General features: G+C 49.1%; 1 protein-coding gene across 3 annotated transcripts in view; it reads right to left on the reverse strand.

Moving 5' to 3' along the window:
- Positions 1–23,200, reverse strand: part of DOP1B (DOP1 leucine zipper like protein B) — a 687,459-nt gene that overhangs the window by 643,767 nt on the left and 20,492 nt on the right. For 2 of the 3 annotated variants that reach the window (XM_085621292.1, XM_085621294.1), the window contains exon 2: positions 2,185–2,343. In XM_085621292.1, coding sequence (XP_085477418.1) covers positions 2,185–2,322 — 138 coding nt within the window. In that variant the 5' untranslated portion in view covers positions 2,323–2,343. Of the gene's footprint in view, positions 1–2,184; positions 2,344–20,883; positions 20,991–23,200 lie in introns of all 3 variants that reach the window. The other variant, XM_085621293.1, reaches the window with a different exon arrangement.

Raw genomic sequence — 23,200 nt, forward strand, 5'->3', positions numbered from 1 at the left:
ACTGCAGTGTAGGAGCCTCACGGCAGCCGGGCCCTCACCAGCTGCCCATCGCAGGAATTAACCCCTCTCCAGGACAAGCTCTTTGGTGAGCAGATCTGGATTATCAGCTCGAGTGTGGAAGTATCTAAAACTGTAGCCTGAAGGCACAAGAGACAGGAAGAGCCGAATACCAAATAATGCAAAAACACGTTGCAGCACCGAGACCCACGTAAAGGGATGCAGCAGTACCCAGTCCCACATTCCATAGGATCCATAGGCCTGTCAGAGCACGTCCAGTCCCACAGAATCGGGTCTTTGGCCTCCTCGAACGCTGTGACACGCCCGGGCAGAAGAACTGATGCATAAGATTGTATAACAACCGCATCCCAAACCCACAAACCACACCAAAAAGCACAAATGCCTTTAAGTCAACCTCACAAATAGGTGTGAAGTCCTAAACTCAAGTCATGTACAGCTCCTCCAACTCATGGTTTAAGGACAACACGTTTGTATCCCAGCCTCACAAACTACAGCGACAGTATGAGGTGTGTGTCGCACAAACCTTAACCACATCAACTGTAAAGTATTTCTATTCCACCAACCTGACGCCATGCTCAGTGCTTGAATGGGAAAATAGAAGTGCAGGTACTCGGTATCAGAGTACCTGCTTGTTTCTGAGAAGTGCCATTACTCTCCCTCAAAATAAAAAAATGCCGGTACTCCGTACCGGACAGTACCGCACCATTTAAAGCACTGGCCCATGCTACAAGTGCAGCACACCCCGCAACCAATTAAAGAACCGTGTTTAGTACACTCCAAATGCATGAACATTTCAATCCATAATCCGCCGCTTATCGCCTCAGGACAACAGGTCCGTACTTCATCCTGACTAAAAACTGATCATGCCACACAAACAATTAAGGATCGTCACGACCCACGGGCACCATCCTCCACCAGAGTACAGCATAACTGCCAGTCAGCGGCCACGCCGCATACAGAATGAATATCGTGCATTCTTAACAGGGACCGCACTTTGGCCCTGTGCGCCTGCACACACTAACCTTGCCAAGTAGGTATGACAGCAGCCTGCACAGCGTGGGGCATTGCAAGAGGCAGTCCAATGCCGCAGCTGCTCCCGCCGCCGCTCCTTGGCTTGCGCCGCCGCCCCCTCCGCCATCTTGTGCCTGGCACAGCCCCGCCCCTCCCCCTGCTAGATCTTTTCCGTCTTTTTTTCTCCAACTGACCGGGCAGGCGCGATGGCATTAACACACGAGTGGGAAATACACACATAACCAAGTGTAAGAGGAGTGGCGCAGCGGCCAGGACAGGGTAAGGAGAGGTGAGGAGACCAGAGCAGCAGCCGGACGAAGGGGGAGCGGACGAGCACACAACCGCCTTTCTCCGAGGCACAGCAGAAAATGCCTCGGAGAAAGGGAGTGTCCTTTTCGGATTGGGGGGCGTGTTTTGCTGTTGTCTCCTCCCTGAGACTTCTCGCAAAAAACACGCCCCCCGATCCGAAAAGGACGGGGCTTCAACGGAGTGACTGGACCTCTTCTCCAGTGGCTGGCCAGCATTTAAGAGGCCAGCCAATGGAGAACAGGAGAGAAGAGGGGCGGGTGCAAGCCCCTCTTCTCAAAGTCACTCAAACTCATTAAATCTCGGAGCGAGACTGCGCAAGCGCAGCCTTTCGCAGCCGAGACCTAAAAAGCAATTAGCATTATATGCAATTTGTGGGAACTCTGGACACTGACTGGGTTCCTGATTTCTTCGGAGTTTCTTTTGCGATTCCTAAACTTCCCCCACAAACACGAGGCACAGTAAACAGAGAACAATTCTAATCATACCAACAATTACACCATCATGAATTCCCAAATCGACCTCAAGATCTCAGGACAGCGAGTCCCTAAGGCAGGGCTGGCAGCTACCTCCAGTCCAACTACTTTTCACCAAATGTTAAGTGATCGATCATTTCCAATAAGGGCTAGCCTATTCAGATAACATGTTTGATTCAACCGACTCCACTGCACATAAAATCAGACTTCCACTTACAAGTCCTAATACATCAGCTTAAGCAACAAAACAACATGGTCCCTTTTAGGTCCTATTTAACACAACATTATTATATGGTAAGGCGTAAATTTAAATAAACATCATAGAAAATCAAATCAACTTCTACTTCCTCATGAAGAGGGTTAAATTGCATACCTTATTGAGTTTGCCAAGCGATGCTATCAGGTCAGCCCACTCGGTGGAAGACTCAAAGTTTCTCAAAGCTTTTTCTATCCCAGATGAATAATTTCTGTATTTATAGTCGTTAAGAAGTTCCTGTTCTTGTGGGTCCATTTTACATTGTCACCATTAGTCCTGCAAGCCGAATAATAACATTTGTAGATTTAGAAAGTAGTTTATGAATATTTAGGACAAAAAAACAACCGGACACAATTTTAGACTAGGATTATCAAGCTGACTCCCTATCACCAGAATACAACTTTTCCAGGCCTATGATTTCCACATGTAAATTACTGTATTTGTATTTAATGAGCATTTTTTGTATTTAAGAGAGATGACTGTGCAAGAGACAGTAACTCTGATAAAGACAATAATACCCACTTCATAACCCAGATATTCTGGAGGGCAATTAAGGAAGGTTTATAATACATTGCCAAATCATCACAGATATCATTAAATTATCTTTTAGGACAGGTGAAATTCTATGTATCAAAAAAGAGACACAAGTTTACTCTTTATTGAAGAAACGACTGTTGTGTAATTCTGTTCACAACAATTTTATAGCTATCTCAAATGGTCTCTGGCTGCTGAAAGAATGCAAAAGGCTGATGAGACCTAACTGACACAATCAATCAGACTTTTTGACACACAGAGGCACTGAAACAGTTCTTTCTAATATTCAAACCACAAATTCTGAACATTATGGATAAAATAACCGGTCTTTATTCATGCTGTGTAACCTCTCCGCACCGTTTGTCAGAGGGGGTACCTAGTGCCAAAACCTTTGTCTAGTATGGTAATCTATAAGATTACATGTAACCAAACACCTATCTGTAGGCTTTAATACAGAGTAATATCTGCCTACAGCACAGTGTAATAACAATCCATCCTTAATATAGATTATCGTTTTTAACACATTCTTTTACAATAAATAGGTGAGGCCTACTAGCTTTATCATGACATTTCACAATAAATAGACCAAACCTATGAATTCTTGCATGACGTTTCCTTAAGAACTGATGAAGCCTTTTGACCCTTTCACATTGCCTTTACATTTTACAGAACACCAGACTATTCAAGTGCACATAAAATGGCAACCATCATGCATACAGTTATGATTACAAATAAAGCTTGAAAAACAACATGCAATCCCTCTCAACAGGGACTCACAAGAATAATCTCAGTGAAAACCCCCAGGGTGTAACAGAGAGGCTGGCCTGCGTCAAAACCCTCGCTACTACGTTGATCTGTAAGATTACTTGTAACAAAATACATGTCTATATATATCCTGTAACACAATATGATAACAACCAACTGTTAAAGCTTTACTGGCTTTAACATATGCTTTTCACAATTAATGAGGTAGACCAACTGCCTCAGTCATAATGTTTCACAATAAGAAGAACACAACTGGGGGGGCGCGGCCAACGGCCGAACATGGCAGTTGTCTTTTAGACGAGCTCCGGACCTGGGCTCCATAATCCTGAAATAATCCACCACACACCGCAATGTGAGGTCCACTGCAGCATGAACTTGTAGCGCACAACGGCGCCGACAATCGGAACCGCTCTCCAGCCCGCTGTCATTGCCGAGTGGTGAGTTACGCGATCCGGAGCCCGGGCGCTGGTGGAGAGGGGGAGCCAAGCGCAAGGCCGCAGGCCCAACGTGTCACGGCGCCAGCGAGTGGCGCGACTAGACAACAATCCTGTCAGTGGGCTGAGCACGGAGGAGCGCTCGTGCGGGCCTTCCACTCGACAGGCTCCGGTGGAGCGGCAGAGGTGTCACTTGCGGTCCGACCTGGACCGGGGAGGTGGGTGGAAGTGCTCGCCCGGGACAGGCCTTGGGGCCGAAACTACACCAGGCCCGCAGACGCCGTATGGCCCAAGGCATACACCCTGATGGTGGACCCGATGGAGCAGCGGCGATAGACTGTGGGGACCCGACCGGTGGGGGTGCACAGACGGCTGTCGGCCCTACAGGGGGTAGAGTGCGAGGCACTGTACGAAAGCGAGCAGCAATATTGCATGCTGTTCTACGCCACTGATCCCACCATAGGAATCGACAAGGAAGATGGGTGATTGAGACTGCGTAGCGCACTGCTAGTACTGTAAACACAAAGGCGGTGTGACGCCGAGGACGGAATCAAGGCGAGGGATATGCACACTGGCGTATAGTGCCACTGCGTGAAATGTTTGCTGCCCCAGCCGTGCTTTTGTGCTGCCGCTAGTGGCACTGGACCAGGAGGCGTAAGAGTGAGACACAGGCGAGGACCCTCTATCAGGCCCAAGCGAGTCACTCAAGTTGCGTACAAACGCACATGAGCTGGGCATACAGATAGGGGCCACCACACATCTATTTTCCTCTTACGCTGACAATATTATTCTTTACATTAAAGACCTTTGGTCTACACTGGCTCCTCTCTCCGCTATTTTCGATACATTCGAACAAATATGGGGCTTAGCCCTTAACCCAGTGAAGTCACATGCCTTTTTCATTAAAGAGCATGACTCCCCTACAGAAATTGTGTTTGGGTCCACAGTGCTCCAGGTAGTGCAACATACGTTCAAATACCTGGGTATCCATGTATATTGGACTCACACCGATATGCTGGAAGGCAACCTCAACAGAGCGATTAGAGCCATATGCTCTAGTATAGCCTTCTGTATTACTTTACCGTTGTTGGTTATTGGCAGAGCAGCTATATCAAAAATGGTGGTCCTTCCACGACTGATTTATTATTTTACTAATTTACCAATTTTAATACCACAAACTACCTTCATACTATTAAACACCATGCTTATTGACCTTATTTGGGGACCCGGCAGGCAGAGAATAAGCCTTAAACAGCTCCAGCTTGGTACGGACAGAGGAGGACTGGGAGTACCAGATCTCAGAGCATACTATATATGCATGCCAGCTACAGTGGCTGTCCTTTTGGACTGCTGGGAGTAATTTGCAGGAAACAGGATACACTGAGCTTGACATAGAAAGGAGAACTCTACATACCCTGTTACTACCGCGCTGCAAAACCCCCAAACACTTCCCACCCCTACTGTGCACAGCACTGCAGTGCTGGAGAGTGGCATTACAATACACATGCCTACATCCTACCTATGCCGGTAACATCTCCTTATTGGGAATACCACTGACAGCTGGGAGAATAACGAAGCACACTATTACCTCTTGGTTAGAAGAAGGGATTAGTACGGTATCGGACTTATTAAAGGACGTACTGCTTATGGACCATGACAACTTTGTTAGAGAAACGGGGGCACCAGACCACTTATATATCTTACATGCTGCATTAATCCATTATGTCAAAGCACACTGGGTCCCACAACGGCAGGAACCCACCACAAATGAATTAGTTAAAGCGCTTTATTATATGGGCAGAGGTAGACACCTAATAAAGTGGTTATACGTAGGGATACGTGCCTATGCAGAGATTGACCTCACTACACTGCGCACTGCATGGTCAGACGATGTAGGGCGGGCCCAAGAAGATAAGGAATGGGCGAAAATTATAGAACACCCCAAAAAAGTATCAAGAAACACAAAATTTAAATTCATTAAAACTATTATACTCCACAGGGCCCATCTTACCCCCCCACAGATTAGATAAAATGTTCCCACAGACACAACACCAATGCCCAAGATGCCAATGGGAGGGAGCCGACCTCGTACACATGATATGGTCCTGCCCACACCTACCGGGGGTTTTGGGAATCTGTTAGGCAATACACACAGGCAGCCACACAAAGAGACATAACTAATACCATGGAAGAGTGTATCCTGGGCCTGCATAAATCTTCATCCAAACACAAAAAACAATATTAATACGTGAACCTGTTGCTACTTCTAGCGAAACGGGCTATCGCTATGCGGTGGAAATCTAAAAAACCGCCCACCGAACACACATGGCAAGGCGAAATGATTTGCTGGGGTACTGCAGAAAGTGCGGCTATACGACGGGAGGAGCCCAGAGGGCTACGTAAATTCCCAATCGCACTGGAGTGGGACGTCATGCTAGAAACCTTTAAAGCACAGGACCTAGACTCTAACAGCACCCACAGTAACTCGCAATAAATAAAGGGGTGAGAACCTACACCAAGCGTAACAATTACAAGTGTATGGGAGGGTTATACCTATCACATGAAGCTGTATACGTTGTTCAACTGTAGGTAAATTGTTTTTAAGATATTGGTCTATGCCATTATTCAGATAATATGTACATTCAGATGACATTCACCTAAAAAGGACTAGAGGGAGGGCGACTGTTCTGGGGGATTTAGTTTACTTGCAGACTGTGACATGTTGGGATGTGTTTTTAATAAATGGCTTAGACAGAGGGGGAATTGGTGCAGCGGTAGTTGTTACGATCTACTAGGTTCCTAGTTTGTTAGACTCACGGTCAAACTATATGGAACTATAACAAGCTGCCTTCTCTCATGTATGGAAAGGAAGTTATCAATGTACTTTTACTATCTGTCTACTGTACTGCATCAGTGTATTACGGAAAATGAAAAAGCTAATAAGATTTGTTTAAAAAAAAAAAAGAAAAAGAAGACCACAACTATGCCATTCGACATAACGTTTCCAGTGCACCAAATAGGCAACTGGTTGTCACCATAACCAACTTAGGCCTACAGTACTGAGCATAACCTTTTCCACAACGTGACCATCAGACACGCAGTCATACAATTAGAAAGGCATACAAAATTAAAGTTGTCTAAGTAAACTACTATCTCTCCTAAATAGCCTAACAAGGATTCTCACAGAGCAAGCCTGCTATATCCACAGTTTGTCACACTGGGTGACTAACATCAAAACCAATCATTCAATCAATCATGGGTTTGTTAAGCGTGACTACTCACCCGTAAGGGTCTCAAGGCGCTGGGGAGGTGGGGGTGGGAGGCGCAAACCATTGCATACTATGGTAATCTGTGAGATTCCATGTAACAAACTACCTATTTGTCGGCTTTCATTAAGTAATAAGCCATAATATTCCACACGTAAATGCCTATCGACATTAACATATGCTTTACACAATCAATAGGTCGGGCCTAATACCTTTATCATAACATTTCATGATACACAGATCAGGCCAAAGCCATAATTGTTGGCTTGCAACCTCCATCCTGCTTTATTAAGTATAAACTTTGCCACAAGCCAAAAAGTGCAATACAAGCAGTCTGTTCAGTAGAAGCACTTAAATTTGGCCCAATCAAATCCTGAACTCTGAGGAACTAACATGTGGGTGGAGCTTAAGCGCCTCTTTCAGTTGGACTCTGAAAGCTCTTTATTGTTTATCACATAAAGTGAAAGCTCTTTTTTGTTGATCACATAAAGTAATGCGACAGTTGCACTATCAAGACAGACCTAAAACCATGTGGATTAGGGTAGCCCTAGGCTCTCAAAACCAAAACTCCACCCTGAAGTCTAAAGTTAACGACGGCTCTCCTCCGACCTGTGCTGCTGCCTTAGAAAAACAAACACTGTAAAATATATAGTTATCTAAGAAACTTTAATAGCATCACAATGGGGTGTCTATCTGCTGGACAAATAAACAAAATGATTACGGCTGCGTGGATGGCAAGCACTTTTTTGTGGAAGCACACACTTTCTGCCCAATCAAAACAAAACGTACTCCTAGCTACCAACATGTGGGCGGAGGCAAAGCCCCTCTCTCAGCAGTGCTTCTTTAAGACCTTTTTAGGTCAATCACATTATGTCTGGCGACAGGAGTGATGTCAAGTCAGACCAAGAAATAGCAGTCAAGAACTTGGGCTGCTTCAGCAGGAACTATAGAGGGTGAAAATAGAGAGAGAAAAAAGCCTTTCTAGGAACAGTATGTGCATTATCATGGCTGATTACTGTTGTAGATTATAGCTTTTAAAGAGTGGCACCAGAATACACCCTCCTTGGTCACCTGATTATGCTGCCTGGTCAACTGTACCATAATCATGCAGCTCCCAGTAGATGTAAAGAAACTCTAACCTCTGCAATTTTTAAATGCATTTAACCAATTCTAGTATTAAAAATGATGTTGTTTTGCTTTTTTACATATACGTTTTAACCGATTGCAAAGGTTTTAATTAATCATGCAATAAATAGATTACTTACTTACTTACTTACTAACCTCTCAGTTCAATAAACTGACAAGATGTGTTGGTAAAACACAACCCGTAAGTGCGACAAACTAACGTCATATTTCACAATGACGATGGTAACTAGATGTTTCTTGGAAAGTGCTCAACTGATGAGGAACAGAAAACAAAATATTTAACATGTGCTGCATTTTTCCCTTGTGCTTTATTCCTGTGACAAATACCATTTCACTTTTTGGTAACAAGACTTGGAAAGAACTATGCCAGAGAAATTTAAGAAATACCCAAATTTCACATTATGTGATTTTACGTATCCATTTTTACCTGAATACACTCCTTGCATAAAATCTTGCAAGATACCAGCGGGAAACTGATTTGCGCAGAAAATGTCTCGGTGGGAAACCTTTTCTGTTCGAAATAGTATCCTGCAAGCCTTTTAATATGCATGACGGTAAGAAAAGGTGACATGAAATAATAGCAAAGCACGTATAGCTATGCAAACCTAATTTTGTGAAATTACACCTTAACTGACAGCTAAATACTTTTACCACACATTTAAAGTGTGTTGGAGGGAGGCCCACCGGGTAGTCGGGGAGACTATTCCGGGCACCTTCCTACCGCAAGGTTATAGCCGAGCGCCGCTGAGAAGCCCCCTTGGGGAGGTCCTTCTCCTGTGATCGTACTAGGCCCAGTAACACCACCACACAGGACTCAATAGCAGTTGCAAGATTAGATTCTTTATCGGCAGTAATACGGGCAATATTTACAGAGGGATCGAGGGATCCTATCAGAGTCTCAATGTTCGTTAAGAGGATAGGGTAGCGGGACAGTCTTAGTACCAACCAGGTACGGTAGGCTCGGTGCCAGACCTTGGATGCTGGTCTCAGAGCGGCACGGACGTGGAGAGCCACGACGGCGTCTGCAGGGCTCGGATGGTAGTTCCGCTTAGGTCGAGCCGCGACACGGTCAGCAGGGCTCTGGTAGTAGGTCCGCTTCGGTCGAGCCGCGATGAGGTCAGCTGGGCTCAGGTGGTAAGGTTCAACAAGGTCGGGCCGCGACAGCGTCAGCAGGGCCCCAAAGGTTCGTGAAGGTCTTTAAGCACGGTGGAGCCGCGACGTCGTCAGCAGGGCTCAAGTGGTGGTTCAGGGTGAGTCTTCTTCCGTAGGGTCAGCCGCGATCCGATCAGCAGGGCTCTTGACTCCAGGATACAACTCCTGCCCTGTTGTCGGGTCGCCCCAGATATAGGACGGGAGCCCTTTGATGTCCGGACCCTTGCGCCCCGAGGGGGGCGGAGAGGCCGGGTAGGGAGCGGCCAGACGCCCAGCAGGAGAGGCGCCAGGCCCCAGAGAGCTGTGGGGCGGTCACACCCAGGTGTGGAGAGACGGTTGGGGGTCCCATCGATACTGCCCTCCGCCAGGAGTGGGAAGGGCTCACGTGGTATCCCCCGGGCCAGGGGTTGGCGTCTCGATGTCGGGCCTCGCTGGGACCGAGGCCGGGTAGAGCAGGGTCATACAGATGGTCACGTGGAGTGACGTGCAATCCAAGATGGAGAAGTCCCTATGTGCATGGGACCTCGTGCGGCTTAGCGCGGGGAAACAGGACCACGCCACGAGGCCGGCTCCCACACGCGTCCCCCCAGCTGAAGGCAGGGAGAGTCACCCATCTTCTTGGGGGTTCTCCTCGCCGAGGCGGAAGAATCGGGACAGGCCGTCAGCATTGGCGTGGTAGTTGCCGGGCCGGTGTTCTACAGTGAAGTCCATCCCTTGCAGTGAGATGGACCAGCGCAACAGCTTGGGGTTCTCGCCCCGCATTTGCATGAGCCACCGCAAGGGCCGGTGGTCGGTCTGGATCCTGAAGTGGGTACCGAAAAGGTAGGGCCGGAGCTTCTTGGGAGCCCATACCTCAGCGAAGGCCTCCCGCTCGATGGTGCTCCACCTCTGTTCTCGCGGCAGCAGTCGGCGGCTGATAAAGGCCACCGGTCGGTCGAGGCCCTTGGCGTCCAGCTGGGAGAGGACTGCCCCGACCCCGTACTCCGATGCATCGGTCTGGACTACAAATTCCTTGCTGTAGTCGGGGGCCTGTAGCACAGGGGCAGCGCACATGGCCGCCTTGAGAGCATCAAACGCGGTCTGGCAGCGGGGCGTCCAGTGCACCGTCTTGGGCTGCCTCTTTGAAGTGAGTTCCGTAAGGGGGCCCACAATGCTGCCATAATCCTTTATGAAGCGTCGGTAGTAACCTGTGAGGCCTAAGAAGGCCCGGACAGCGGTTTGGGTGGCGGGAGGCTCCCACGCCTGGATGGCGTCGACTTTTAACTGGAGGGGGGCCACCTGGCCACTCCCCACCTGGTGGCCCAGATAGGTCACAGAGCCTTGACCGATCTGGCATTTACTGGCTTTAATGGTGAGCCCGGCTCTTTGGAGAGCGGCCAGGACTTCCCCAAGGTGTCCTAGGTGCGCGGCCCAGTGGTCGCTGAAGATAGCAATGTCATCGAGGTAGGCCGCGCTGAAGGCTTCGAGACCGGCCAGGACCTTGTTTACCAGCCTCTGAAAGGTCGCTGGGGCGTTCTTCATGCCGAAGGGCATCACCCGGAAGTGGTAGTGGCCATCGGGGGTAGAGAAAGCTGATCGTTCTTGTGCGCCGGGAGTGAGCTTGATCTGCCAGTACCCAGCGGTGAGATCAAAGGTGCTTAGGTAGCGGGCGGCCCCTAAGCGATCAATCAGCTCATCGGCTCGTGGCAAAGGGTGGGCATCGGTCTTGGTAACCGCGTTCAGGCCCCGCTAGTCGACACAAAATCTGAGTTCGGGGGCCGTGCCGGGGGCGGCGGCCTTTGGTACCAAGACTACCGGGCTGGCCCACGGGCTGTCGGAAGGCTCGATGACTCCGAGGGCGAGCATCTTGGCGACCTCGGTCTTTATGCAGGCTCGGACTCGGTCAGGCACTCTATAAGCGTGGTGTCGTACAGGGGGGCTATCCCCCGTGTCCACGTCGTGGACGCACCAGGGGGTCACCCCGGGCGTGAGAGAGAAGAGGGCAGCGAAGGGTTGCAGCAGCTTCTGGCAGTCATGGCGCTGTTCTGGTGTCAGGGTGGCGGAGAGGCGGACGCCCTCCAAGGAGCCGTCTTGGCTCGAGGACCCCAGGAGGTCTGGTAGGGGCTCGGAGTCACTTTCACCCCCATCGTCAGTAGCCAGCAGTAAGCTTAGTTCGGTTCGGGCAAAGTGGGGCTTGAGCCGGTTGGCGTGCAGGACCCGGAGGGGGTTCCTCGGAGACTCCATGTCGACCAGGTACGTGACGGGGCTCTTCCTCTCAACTACCTTGAAGGGCCCGGTCCACTTGTCCTGCAGGGCGCAGGGGTCCACGGGTGACATGACCCAGACTTGCTGGCCCGGCTCAAACTCGACGGCTGAGGCATTCTCGTCATACCAGCGTTTCATGTCTTCTTGGCTGGCTTCAAGGTTGGCTTCTGCCAGGGCCCGGAACTTCCGAGTCTGGTTCCGCAGGGTCAGGAGGTACCGGTAGACGTCGGGCGGGGCACTTTGGACGTTCGCCTCCTAACCCTCCTTGACCAGGCTGAGGGGCCCTCGGACGGGGTGCCCATACAACAGTTCGAAGGGGCTGAAGCCCAGGGACTTCTGTGGTACCTCCCGGTAGGCGAACAGGAGGCAGGGCAACAGGACATCCCATCTCCTCCTGAGGGGCTCTTCCAGGCCCTTGATCATCCTCTTCAGGGTTCGGTTGAACCGCTCGACCAGTCCGTTCCCCTGGGGGTGGTAAGGGGTAGTGAATTTATAGGTGACCCCACATTGTTGCCAGAGGGATCTCATGTACTTCGAGATAAAGTTCGTCCCCCTGTCGCTCACTACTTCTCGGGGGAACCCCACCCGGGAGAAGATGCCCATCAGAGCCCGGCCCACCACTGGAGCTGTCACAGTTCGGAGGGGGACAGCTTCTGGGTATCGGGTGGCGTGGTCGACCAGTACCAGGATGAAGCGGTGGCCAGGGCGGTTCGGGGGTCGAGGGGCCCCACGATGTCGATCCCCACTCGTTCGAACGGGGTGTGGACGGCTGGAAATGGTTGTAGGGGGGCTTTCACTCATCCCCCAGTCTTCCCGCTAGCTTGGCAGGTCGGGCAGGACCGGCAGTGCTGGTCCACGTCTCGTCTCATTCGGGGCCAATAGAAATGGGTCACGAGGCGGCTGTAAGTCTTGTCCCGCCCTAGATGTCCGGCGAGGGGCACGTCATGTGCCAGGTTCAAGAGGAACTCTCGAAATCGGAGGGGGACCACCAGCACCCGGCCGGCCCCTAGTTCGGCGACTTTCTGTTCGCTATACAATAAGTCATTGTCCCAATAGACCCAGTGGGTTCCTGTGGGGTCCCCCGCAGCCTGCGCGGCCGCCTGCTGTCGGGCCCCCTCGAGGGACGGGCAGCCCTTCTGCTCTTGCTGGAATTGTTCGCGGGTGGGGCCCCCGTCGTGGCGCCACTGGGCCAGCTCGGGGATCTCGCTGAGGGGAGCGGCCTCGTTGGAAGAAAGTTCGGACGGCCCGGCCTCCTCGTCAGGTTCCTCCGGGCCGGAGGAGGTGGATTGTTCGGGGCCCGCCGGCTTGTCGGGGGCCGGGGCCGCGGCTGGCTGGGTGGTCATGGACCGAGTGGTGGCGCAGGCCCACTCGGGTAGTCCTAGCATCCCCAGATGCTCTCGGCGCTCCACCTGGGCCCAGGGGGAGCTCTCTAGGTCGTTCCCCAGGAGGCAGTCCACCGGGGCGTCGTCGCGGACAGTTACTTTTAGGGTGCCGGACACTCCTCCCCACTCGAAGGGGATTCGGGCCATCCGGCACATGCTCTCGGTGTTGTCTGCGGTCCGGACAGGGCAGAGGACATGTGGCAGGATCTGTTCGGGAGTCACCAGATGGCAGCGGACAGCGGTCACACTGGCCCCAGTGTCCCGGAGGGCCTCGGCCCGTCGCCCGTTGATGGTGACCCACTGTTGGTACTTCTGGGTGTTGCTTGGGATGGTGGCTCGGGGCACCATTTCTCGGGAGCCTAGGCATACAAGCGACATGGCGGCTGGTTCCCACTCGGGGGACCCGTCGTCGTGGTTTTCCTCCTCGTCCTCTCTCTCCCCCAGGGCTGCGGCGGCTATTTGTCGGGGAGGTGGCCCCGTGGTCCCGTTCCGTCGGTTCACGGGGCAAGCCGGGTCGCTTGCATAATGGCCGGTCTGCTGACATCCGAAGCAGGTCACGGTCGGTCGTGGTCCAGACCGGGCGATAGGGGTCCCTCTTCGGCCCTGGGTCGGGGAAGCGGGGTTGGTTGCTTGCCCTCGTGGCGGACTTCTGGGCGGCCCGGCTGGGAATTCTCGACTGTGGTGGGACCCCCCTCCTCCGCCTCGCTGGCGGGGAGGTCCCGTGGTACTCCGGGTGTAGTCCCCCACAGGGTTCCGGGGGACCCGGGTGTTGACCCATCGGTCCGCTTCGGCGGCGAGCTTCCGGGGCTCGGTCAGTTTACTGTCCAGGAGGTGTTGCCTTAGTTCCACAAAGCAGTTGTTGGCGAGGTGCTCCCAGACAATGAGGTCGAACAGTTCATTATATGAGGTGACCTTGCTCCCTTTTATCCATCCTTCCAACGCTCGGCTGAAGAAGTCCACGTAATCGACCCATGTGGTACCGGGGATCTTCTTGCAGTCCCGGAAGCGTTGCCGGTACATCTCGGCCGATAGTCCGTAGCGTGTGAGTAGGGCTTCCTTCATGTGGTCGTACGAGGTCATCACGGCGTCGGGAAGTTGCAGCAGGGTATCCCGCCCCTCGCTGAGGAACCTCCCCCATAGGCCGGCGCCCCAATCCTTCCGGGGTACCCGATGGGAGGTCATGGCTACCTCGTACGCTCGGAACCATTGCTGGATGTCGTCATTTTTATAGTACTCCTTGACGACATCCTTGGGGATGTGAACCTTTGGCTCGGTCAGGGGCAGAGCGTCCCGGCCTCCGGGGTTGCTGGTCTCCCCAGTTTTAGCTTTTAGTTCAAGTTCTTTAAGGCTCCTCTCGTGCTCGAGGGTTAGCCGTCTCTCCTCTAGCTCCCGATGCCTTTTCTTCTCCTCGATTTCCTCTTGCAGCCGTAGTTGCTCCAGGGCTATCTTTTTCTCCGCCAGTAGGAGCTCACCGTCCAGCCGGAGTCGGGCTAGGTCCATTTCGTGTGTCCGTGCCCTTTCCCGTTCTCGTATCTCTTCGTGGGAAAGGCTGGTGTCCGGGACGGTTCGCTCCCCGTTTGTCGGGGTCGTGGTCGGCAGGTTTCCGTCCCGGGCCGAGGTCCCTTCGGCTCGGGGTGGAGGGGTCTCGAGTTCTGCCCAGGCTTTCAGGGCTCTCTGCATATCTTCCTTGGTGCCCAATCCTGTGGTTGGGATCCCTTTGTCCTTGCAGAACTGTTTGAGTTCTTTGTGGGTGTATTCCTCCAGTTTCTCCACCTGGAAGGTTGCGGCCACGGTTGCTTCTTGGCCATCCATGTTTTTCTTTTCCCGTCTGGTCCGGCAGTGGTTGCGTTACTTGCTTGTACGATTGCGTCTGGCTCGGATCCCGCCGCTGCCACCAAATGTTGGAGGGAGGCCCACCGGGTAGTCGGGGAGACTATTCCGGGCACCTTCCTACCGCAAGGTTATAGCCGAGCGCCGCTGAGAAGCCCCCTCGGGGAGGTCCTTCTCCTGTGATCGTACTAGGCCCAGTAACACCACCACACAGGACTCAATAGCAGTTGCAAGATTAGATTCTTTATCGGCAGTAATACGGGCAATATTTACAGAGGGATCGAGGGATCCTATCAGAGTCTCAATGTTCGTTAAGAGGATAGGGTAGCGGGACAGTCTTTAGTACCAACCAGGTACGGGAGGCTCGGTGCCAGACCTTGGATGCTGGTCTCAGAGCGGCTCGGACGTGGAGAGCCGCGACGGCGTCTGCAGGGCTCGGATGGTAGTTCCGCTTAGGTCGAGCCGCGACACGGTCAGCAGGGCTCTGGTAGTAGGTCCGCTTCGGTCGAGCCGCGACGAGGTCAGCTGGGCTCAGGTGGTACGGTTCAACAAGGTCGGGCCGCGACAGCGTCAGCAGGGCCCCAAAGGTTCGTGAAGGTCTTTAAGCACGGTGGAGCCGCGACGTCGTCAGCAGGGCTCAAGTGGTGGTTCAGGGTGAGTCTTCTTCCGTAGGGTCAGCCGCGATCCGATCAGCAGGGCTCTTGACTCCAGGATACAACTCCTGCCCTGTTGTCGGGTCGCCCCAGATATAGGACGGGAGCCCTTTGATGTCCGGACCCTTGCGCCCGGAGGGGGGCGGAGAGGCCGGGTAGGGAGCGGCCAGACGCCCAGCAGGAGAGGCGCCAGGCCCCAGAGAGCTGTGGGGCGGTCACACCCAGGTGTGGAGAGACGGTTGGGGGTCCCATCGATACTGCCCTCCGCCGGGAGTGGGAAGGGCTCACGTGGTATCCCCCGGGCCAGGGGTTGGCTTCTCGATGTCTGGCCTCGCTGGGACCGAGGTCTGGAATTCCCTAGTTATAGAAGTGGCGTTTTAGAATGTGTTTATCCTCCAATCACGACAGTCCTTGTGATTGCTGATGTGTGGGTGAATGTGAGAACAAGAAAATGGGTGGATGAACGTGGGGATTAATGATTGAACATGCGGATTGCAATGCAAGTATGGATGAGTGGGTACCTTAATGGACTGGGTGAACGGGTGACATGAATGAGTGGATGAATTGCCAGCTCCGAGTGAGGATTCAGTAAATGATGAATGGGAAAGTAGTAAATAAATGAATACATGGGTTGATCAGTGAGCATTTGAAGGTCCCCTCCTTTTGCCACAGCAGCGTGTGTCTGCAACATGGCACCAAACACTCTCAATGTTGCTTACAAATGCACCCTACCTATACTTGTGCCCCATGTGCAGAGTCATGAGGCAGGCAGATAGGTTTCCGGCATAGTTAGAGAAGCAGACAGCGAAACTGTGATGGATGACACAAGAATGGGGAAGGTGTACACACAACAGCATAGTGGGACACAGATATGGAGATGGTATTTAGGAGGGATGGAGAATGAGAGGCATAGCTAGTGAAATTGAATTGGGAACGTATTCAGAAGTAGATTAGCAACAGAATGCAAGAAGTCACTTAACATTAAACACAAAGTGAAAATAGTAAACCAATCCATTTAAGCCTCTTTCCTTTTGGAACAGTTTATCCAACTAAAACCCCTTTATTCTTACACATTTCCATGAAATGTAATATAAGGGAGTAATTCAAAAGTTTAAAACACCTCTTGATGGAACTAGCTTCCAGCTCTATTGATAAACACTTTTCTCCCCAGCTAAGATAAAGCTATATTAGATTTTATTTTACTAAGTACCCTCTGTAATATATTTATAAATTCCCTTATTCAAATGCATTGCCCTTGTGTTCAAATTCAACTTCCACTCATATCATATAATTTCATAGTGTTGGCTTCTTAGTCTAATAGTCTAGGGCACTCTTCATTGAAAGATGTCTTCACCTACCCCTCTATTCCCACCACACCCATCTTGGTTGATTTGTGCCTCCTTTTGGGCACATGTAAGAAGAGCATTGAGGGTAATGAGGAAGCCGTACAGTTCCAATAAAAATAAAATGAACTTCAATGAAAGGTTTGCAAACTGGAATTGCTACCGGAAGCTCAATCCAACCATGACAGAATATTCCTGTTGTTTGCCAAGAACACAAACAAAAAGGTACAAACCAGGCTTAATGAAATGAACTGTGACGGCTTAAAAAACAAAACTTTCACTGAATACCAAGCCACTCGGACTCACCATGGACGCCAACCTCACCCTCTAGTAACACACTGCCAAAAAAAGACAAATATTGCTTAGTACCAGCTCTCACTTCTAAAGAAAGTGAAACAGTTTCTTACAGAAAGCGACTTCAAAACTGCTGTTTAAGCCCTTGTACTCTCCCATATGGATGGCAGTAACACCCTCCTTCATGGCCTCCCACACTACTCACTGCCACGCCTTAAGGTCCTGAAGAAACACAATCACATCATCCCCATCCTGATGGAACTTCGTTAATTCCCTTTGCTGGCCGGCACCATCTTCAAAACCAGCTGCATCATTTACAGAGTTATCATGAGCAGCCCCTTCACTTATCTAGCAGACAAGCTAAGCATCTCAAGTGGTTCTCGGCACACCCGCTGCCAGAACGCCAGCGAAATGTAAAATAGAAAAACAATTGGTAGCATTCCTTTTACATCTACGCACCACAGATCAAGATCAACATCCCCATGTTCATCAGGACCACTCCAACGCTGCTCCAATTTAGGAAAGATATAAGACGCACCTTTACATCACTATGTATTAACAGTACAAAAATCAGCTACCTCTCGTATCAAATATAGACTTTATGCTTTTTCTTTGACCCTGTACAGCTATCCGCTGCCTTTTGGCTGAGTTCACAATATAAAAATACCACATAAACACATTTGATAAGCTCCAAATAGAGAAAAATATATTTTCTGAAATGGTGAGAAATGAAAACTGTAGTTGCTTGTAACAATATGTTTGAAGCTACATATTCACATGCTGCGAATACTCCTGCCAAGCAGTGTTCGGTTTGGAATATCAAAATGTGTTTTACTTTGAAGTTTTTCTTACAGTTTGTTTCAAGGGTGCAACAAATGATTCATGATCACCACCCCAAAACCCACAATGCACCAGGATATAGACTTCACCTTGGATTTTGTAAAAATGTTCCTGATCAGAAAAAGTGGTCTGTGCATGTAAGGTACTATCTAATAGTGAGTTATTCATCATAGCCTCCAATCACTCTCCCGTATCGAAGGAGGTAAGTGGGATGCATGTGAATCCTCAAAACTACATGCTTTTAACTGATTGCTACAGGGAAGTAATTTTTTCTATTTGCAGCATGTGTTTTGTAATAATTGTTATCAGTGAGTAATCACAAATCCTGTGGTGGTCTAAACTTACCAAACTTTCAGAATTACCAAACATCCTTCTTACTAAGAAACCATGGCTGGAAATTGAAAAAGATATAATAAATACATTGTCCTTCCTTAGTATACTAGTTATACCAAACTAAACCTTCCATCATCACTAAATATCTTAATGGACACGTCAAAAGTCATTAAGATCCACGACAGTAAATTTAAATATAAAATGTAAGGTTTGTTCACAAAATCTCTCGGGTTAAGCAGGAGTATAAAAATAGATGGAAATTCAAACGGCAGAAAAAGGCAAATGAGTTATCAATGTCCTATACTAGGATGAGGATCACCTTGTCTTTTTTAACACTACAACAAAAATATGATCTATCTAATCTCGACTTTTATAAATTCCTCAGGCTAAAGTCTACTTTAAAGAAATCCAACTCCTCACACAAAGCTGAATGCAGTACATATTTGAGAAATACAAATATAAAGAATCAAGTGGCAAGTACCACATACAAATTACTGGGGAAAACAAATAACAAACTAACCCAAGACCTTAATAAGTAGTGGGAGCCGCTCCCGCCGCAACAATGTCCACATCATTGGAGTACCGGAGAGGGCGGAACGATTGGCAGTAGACCTGTATGAAGGAGATCTCATTCTGAAGTCACTCAAGCCAAAGGGCCTGACCAGATATTTCTCAGAAGAGAGAGCTCACAGAGTTCCTGATCCCCCTGCCAAGATCGAGGGCGCCACCGCGTACCATCATTGCCAGGATCTTCAACTACCGGGACAGGGATGTAATCTTGCAGGCTGCCCGCAATGCGTCACAGCTTAAAATGGACAATGCAACTATCACCTTCATTCTGGACTTCACCATAAAGGTATAGCAAGCACGAAGAACTTTCCTAGTTGTCAAGAAAGCTTTGAGAGCGAAAGAGATCAAATACTCCAGAGTTCTTCAAACTGTGGGGCGCTTCCCTGGGGGGGCACAACACCATTTCAGGGGGGGCGTGCACTCCACCCAAAAATCTCACCTTAGTTTCACACTGTCCCAATCGATGGGGCACAATGTGCCCTTACTTCGGTAATTTGAAAGAAAACCACAAGCAGTTCGCTTTCGGTTTCACAGCACAGGAGACTCAGTGCCTCCCACTGCAGCTGAAACATTTCAGCTCTCGAAATTAATCATCTTGGATGGTTAGTTCTTCGTACACTTAAAGTTTAAGGACTGATCTATATACTAGAATGAGGAAGTTTTCTAGGGAATTCTGGAGCACTGTGAGCTCGCTCGCTTGGTGGCTGTAGGGAGCAGTGGATGCAAATTTTGATGCTTGTACCAGATATCCATGGTGAAAGGAAGGTGTTTTTTGGGTGATTGGAGGAAGCAGTGAGATGATATGCAGTAGATCAGATCCAGCTCTAAAGTCTTTTCCAAAATGGAAGGCAAGGTGTGGGTGGATTTCAAGGATCTTGAACAGAAGGGAAATGGGTAATAGAACTCCGTAGAAAGGAGAGCTGGAACTGAATCATTCTAGAAGCAGTAGGTTGTAAATTACTTTTGTTTTTGGAAAGAAACAGCATTATGCGACATGTGAGTGAGTCTGTGATTTAGAGGAAGGCAGAGATTCAAGGGCCATTGGCACATAAGTAGTTGTAGAAATCAAACTCAGGTGATTTCACAGAGCAAGAATGTTTATAGGGGACATGATGAGCGAGGCAAGGACACCAGACTATTGCCCACAATAATGTTCCTTAAAATAACCTTATACTTACTCTGAGGCACATAGGGGGTTCCCGACCCATCAACACCGAGTAAATGGGCAAGTTTAAAAAAGAGCCCAAAGTTGTCGGTGAATTTACAGTTTCTATAAGTTGCCTATATAAATAAGATACAACTTTTGTATTTTGTCATTTGCTGTGGTTCCTGCCACTCTTCTTTTGTAGTAACACCATTCTAAGTTTTCTAGAATAGTACTACCTCACATTGGAGACTGCCTCCTCAACATTTTCACTATTACTGGCACTCTTAACTTCCAACCAGCATCTGGACATGAAGAACCACTCCCATTTTACTTAGCTCGATGTGGTAAGACCAAGAAATGGGGTCCAACTCGGGAGCTAAGTTGACGTAAACGCTTTAACTTGCTTCATAACCTCCACGTGAAAATCCCACATTAATATCACCCCAGGAAATCCTCATTCATATATCGTTCCTCCACTTAGGCTAGTTCAGACTGTTTTACTCAATATAGTCTTCTGCAAGATGGGCACAGTCATACTGCCATACCTACAGACAATCCACTGTTATGGGTAAATGATAGGCCTGGGTGAAATGTTAATTAGGCCAGAGTAACTTCAGTAATTACGCATTACTCTTGTGATGTGAAAGTACTGAAATTAGGTGTTTACACCAGCTTGGGTAATTAAGAGTAATTTGGGGCAATCTTTTCTACTCTCTTCCTAGACCTACTCCCTGGAGGCTCACGCATCAGTTGTGGCTGGTGCAGGTAAGCACGATGGGGCGGTGGAGTGGTGCGGGGGAACAGAATAGTTATCATTTATTTATTACATTTTACCTATTCTGTCTGTCGACTTCCCCCCCCCCCCTCCCCCCAACGTGCTTACCTGTGCCGGCCGCAGCTGCATTTACATGCACTGTAATGCTGCCAGTTCACTGTGCAGGTAAAGCCAGGTCCATTTGATCACCAGAAAGTCTGTCAGTCAACATTGCTCTGAAGTAAAATAGGAAACATCATTCAGTTTTGATTCGTTCCATTTTTTTAAACCTAAGCCCGACGTGTCCTTAACTCCAACTCAGGGCTCAGGTCTTAAAAAACACAAGTGGGGGGACTAATAACAATAAGCATTGCGCATTGGTGTCACATGACATCACAGAAAGGGATGTCGCCACCTCAATTGCTTTGGTAACGCTCAACAATTTGAGAAGGTGCAAAACCAAGTCTGGGACTGAGTGGCTCACTTCCATTCAAAATGTTTATGAAGAGGTTGGTAGGTTTTTACCTGACTTGAGGGTACTTACTTAGGGATATATCATAAAGGACGGCGTTAAAAATTATTGCCGGTTTAGCGGCAAAAAACTGATGCTAAAGCGGCGATAATGGGCTTGATAATATGCCCTTGAGAATTCCAATAGAAGTCCATGTTCTGGTGTGAACATGGGCTTCTATTGGAATTCTCCAGGGCATATTATCAAGCCCATTATCGCCCCTTTAGCGGCAGTGTTCTGCCGCTAAACCGGCGTTAATTTTAACGCCGTCCTTGATAATATGCCCCTTAGTAGGTGACGGGGCTGCTCCAGAGAACACTGTCCCATTATGACTCACCTACATAAGTAAAACCCTAGTTAAAACAATATGCGCGCATTTTATCTTGGAAATTTTTTATTTAAACTGTCTAATAAGCTTCTTTCATTTAACCCCACCCAGTCACAAACCTGCAGTTTACTAAACACTCTTACTGCATCTAGATTATTTGCCGGATATGGCCTGGGATTTCCGAATGGCAGTCGATTATGAGGTGTACCAGATTCCAGAAATTTCTGTCAGGTGGTGGGGTGGCCCGACATTTAAAAAAAATTCAGCTCGAGGGGCTCAACCTAAAAAAGTTTGAAGACCTCTGAAATACTCCATGCCATTTCCATCAACGATTCGAGTAACAAGGGACGGCAAATTGTGGAGATTCGCCACCCGGAGGAAGCCTGAGAGTGGCTTGATGCATGGTGAACGGTGGGAAGACAACGGCGTACGTATGAAATGGTAACGGATCGACGAGCCAGGCGACACATATAACGGCTGACACGGATCGGCAACCCCCTCAACTCAGGGACTCTCAAGCAAATCAAGACAACTAATGATGGTGGGAAAACTGGAACCAACAGCTGGGAGCAGCGGAGCGTCCCCAAGAGACTCCTAACACTGATGAATAACTCAAACACAAGAGACCGATGCAGAAGATGGACTATGGAGATGCGGATAAGCATATTATTTGTACTTCCGATAATATAAACATTGCGGATGTTAAATAAAGACTAGGAATCACTTCCCAATGTGGTGCATATTAAGTACTGCAGACATATCATGGGGGATTGGGGCAAGCTTGGGGGGAGGACACATGGCTTAAGCTCACCTGATGTTTGTCAGTTCTGTTTTGGGACAACGGGCACTCTTCAATTTTAGGGGGTGGGAAGTTCTGGGTCGACTGTGCAGGGTAGCAGGGAGGGTGGAGTTACAAAGTAAAGGGTTAGATGTTGTTAATATTTTTTTAATTAAAGGAGATATACAACTTCGAAGCACGTCAGGAAAGGGAGCCGAGGCAGGGGGGCTCTGGAATCGCTACCCAAATTGCTATTAAGGTAGCAATAGCAGCATATGTAAGAATCCCGCATAGAGAAACATAGGCACGCACAAACCACTGATATTCACCCATCAGCATCGTCTGCTAGGCCCCGCCCCACGAGGAGCAACTTGGTGATAATGACATGGAATGTTAATGGCCTGGGGAACACAGTTAAGAGCACGATGGTGATGCAGTATATCCAAAGACATTCCCCGAATATAGTCCTTCTTCAAGAAACACACTTACTGGGAAACACATGCAAAGCACTAGATAGATTTGGGTACAAACTAGTGGTGTTATGTTTCATATAGGTACCCTAATATAAGTCCAGGGAACATCGTACCCTTTCCCCTACATCATCTACGAACGAGCCTTTTAGGGACATAACGCCTTATAAGGACAGAACGCCTCATAAGGACAGAATGCCTTATAGGGACAGAACGCCTTATAAGGATTGAACGCCTTTTATGGACTCAACCTTTCACCTAGTTCTAGGCAGAAGGAGGGTTTTTCCTGAACAATAGTGCTATGACTTCATCCTTAGCACATATGCATAATTTATAAGGAAACTATGCAGGGGCTATAC

Source organism: Triturus cristatus, chromosome 8 (assembly GCF_964204655.1).
Source record: "Triturus cristatus chromosome 8, aTriCri1.1, whole genome shotgun sequence".
Lineage (NCBI taxonomy): Eukaryota > Metazoa > Chordata > Amphibia > Caudata > Salamandridae > Triturus > Triturus cristatus.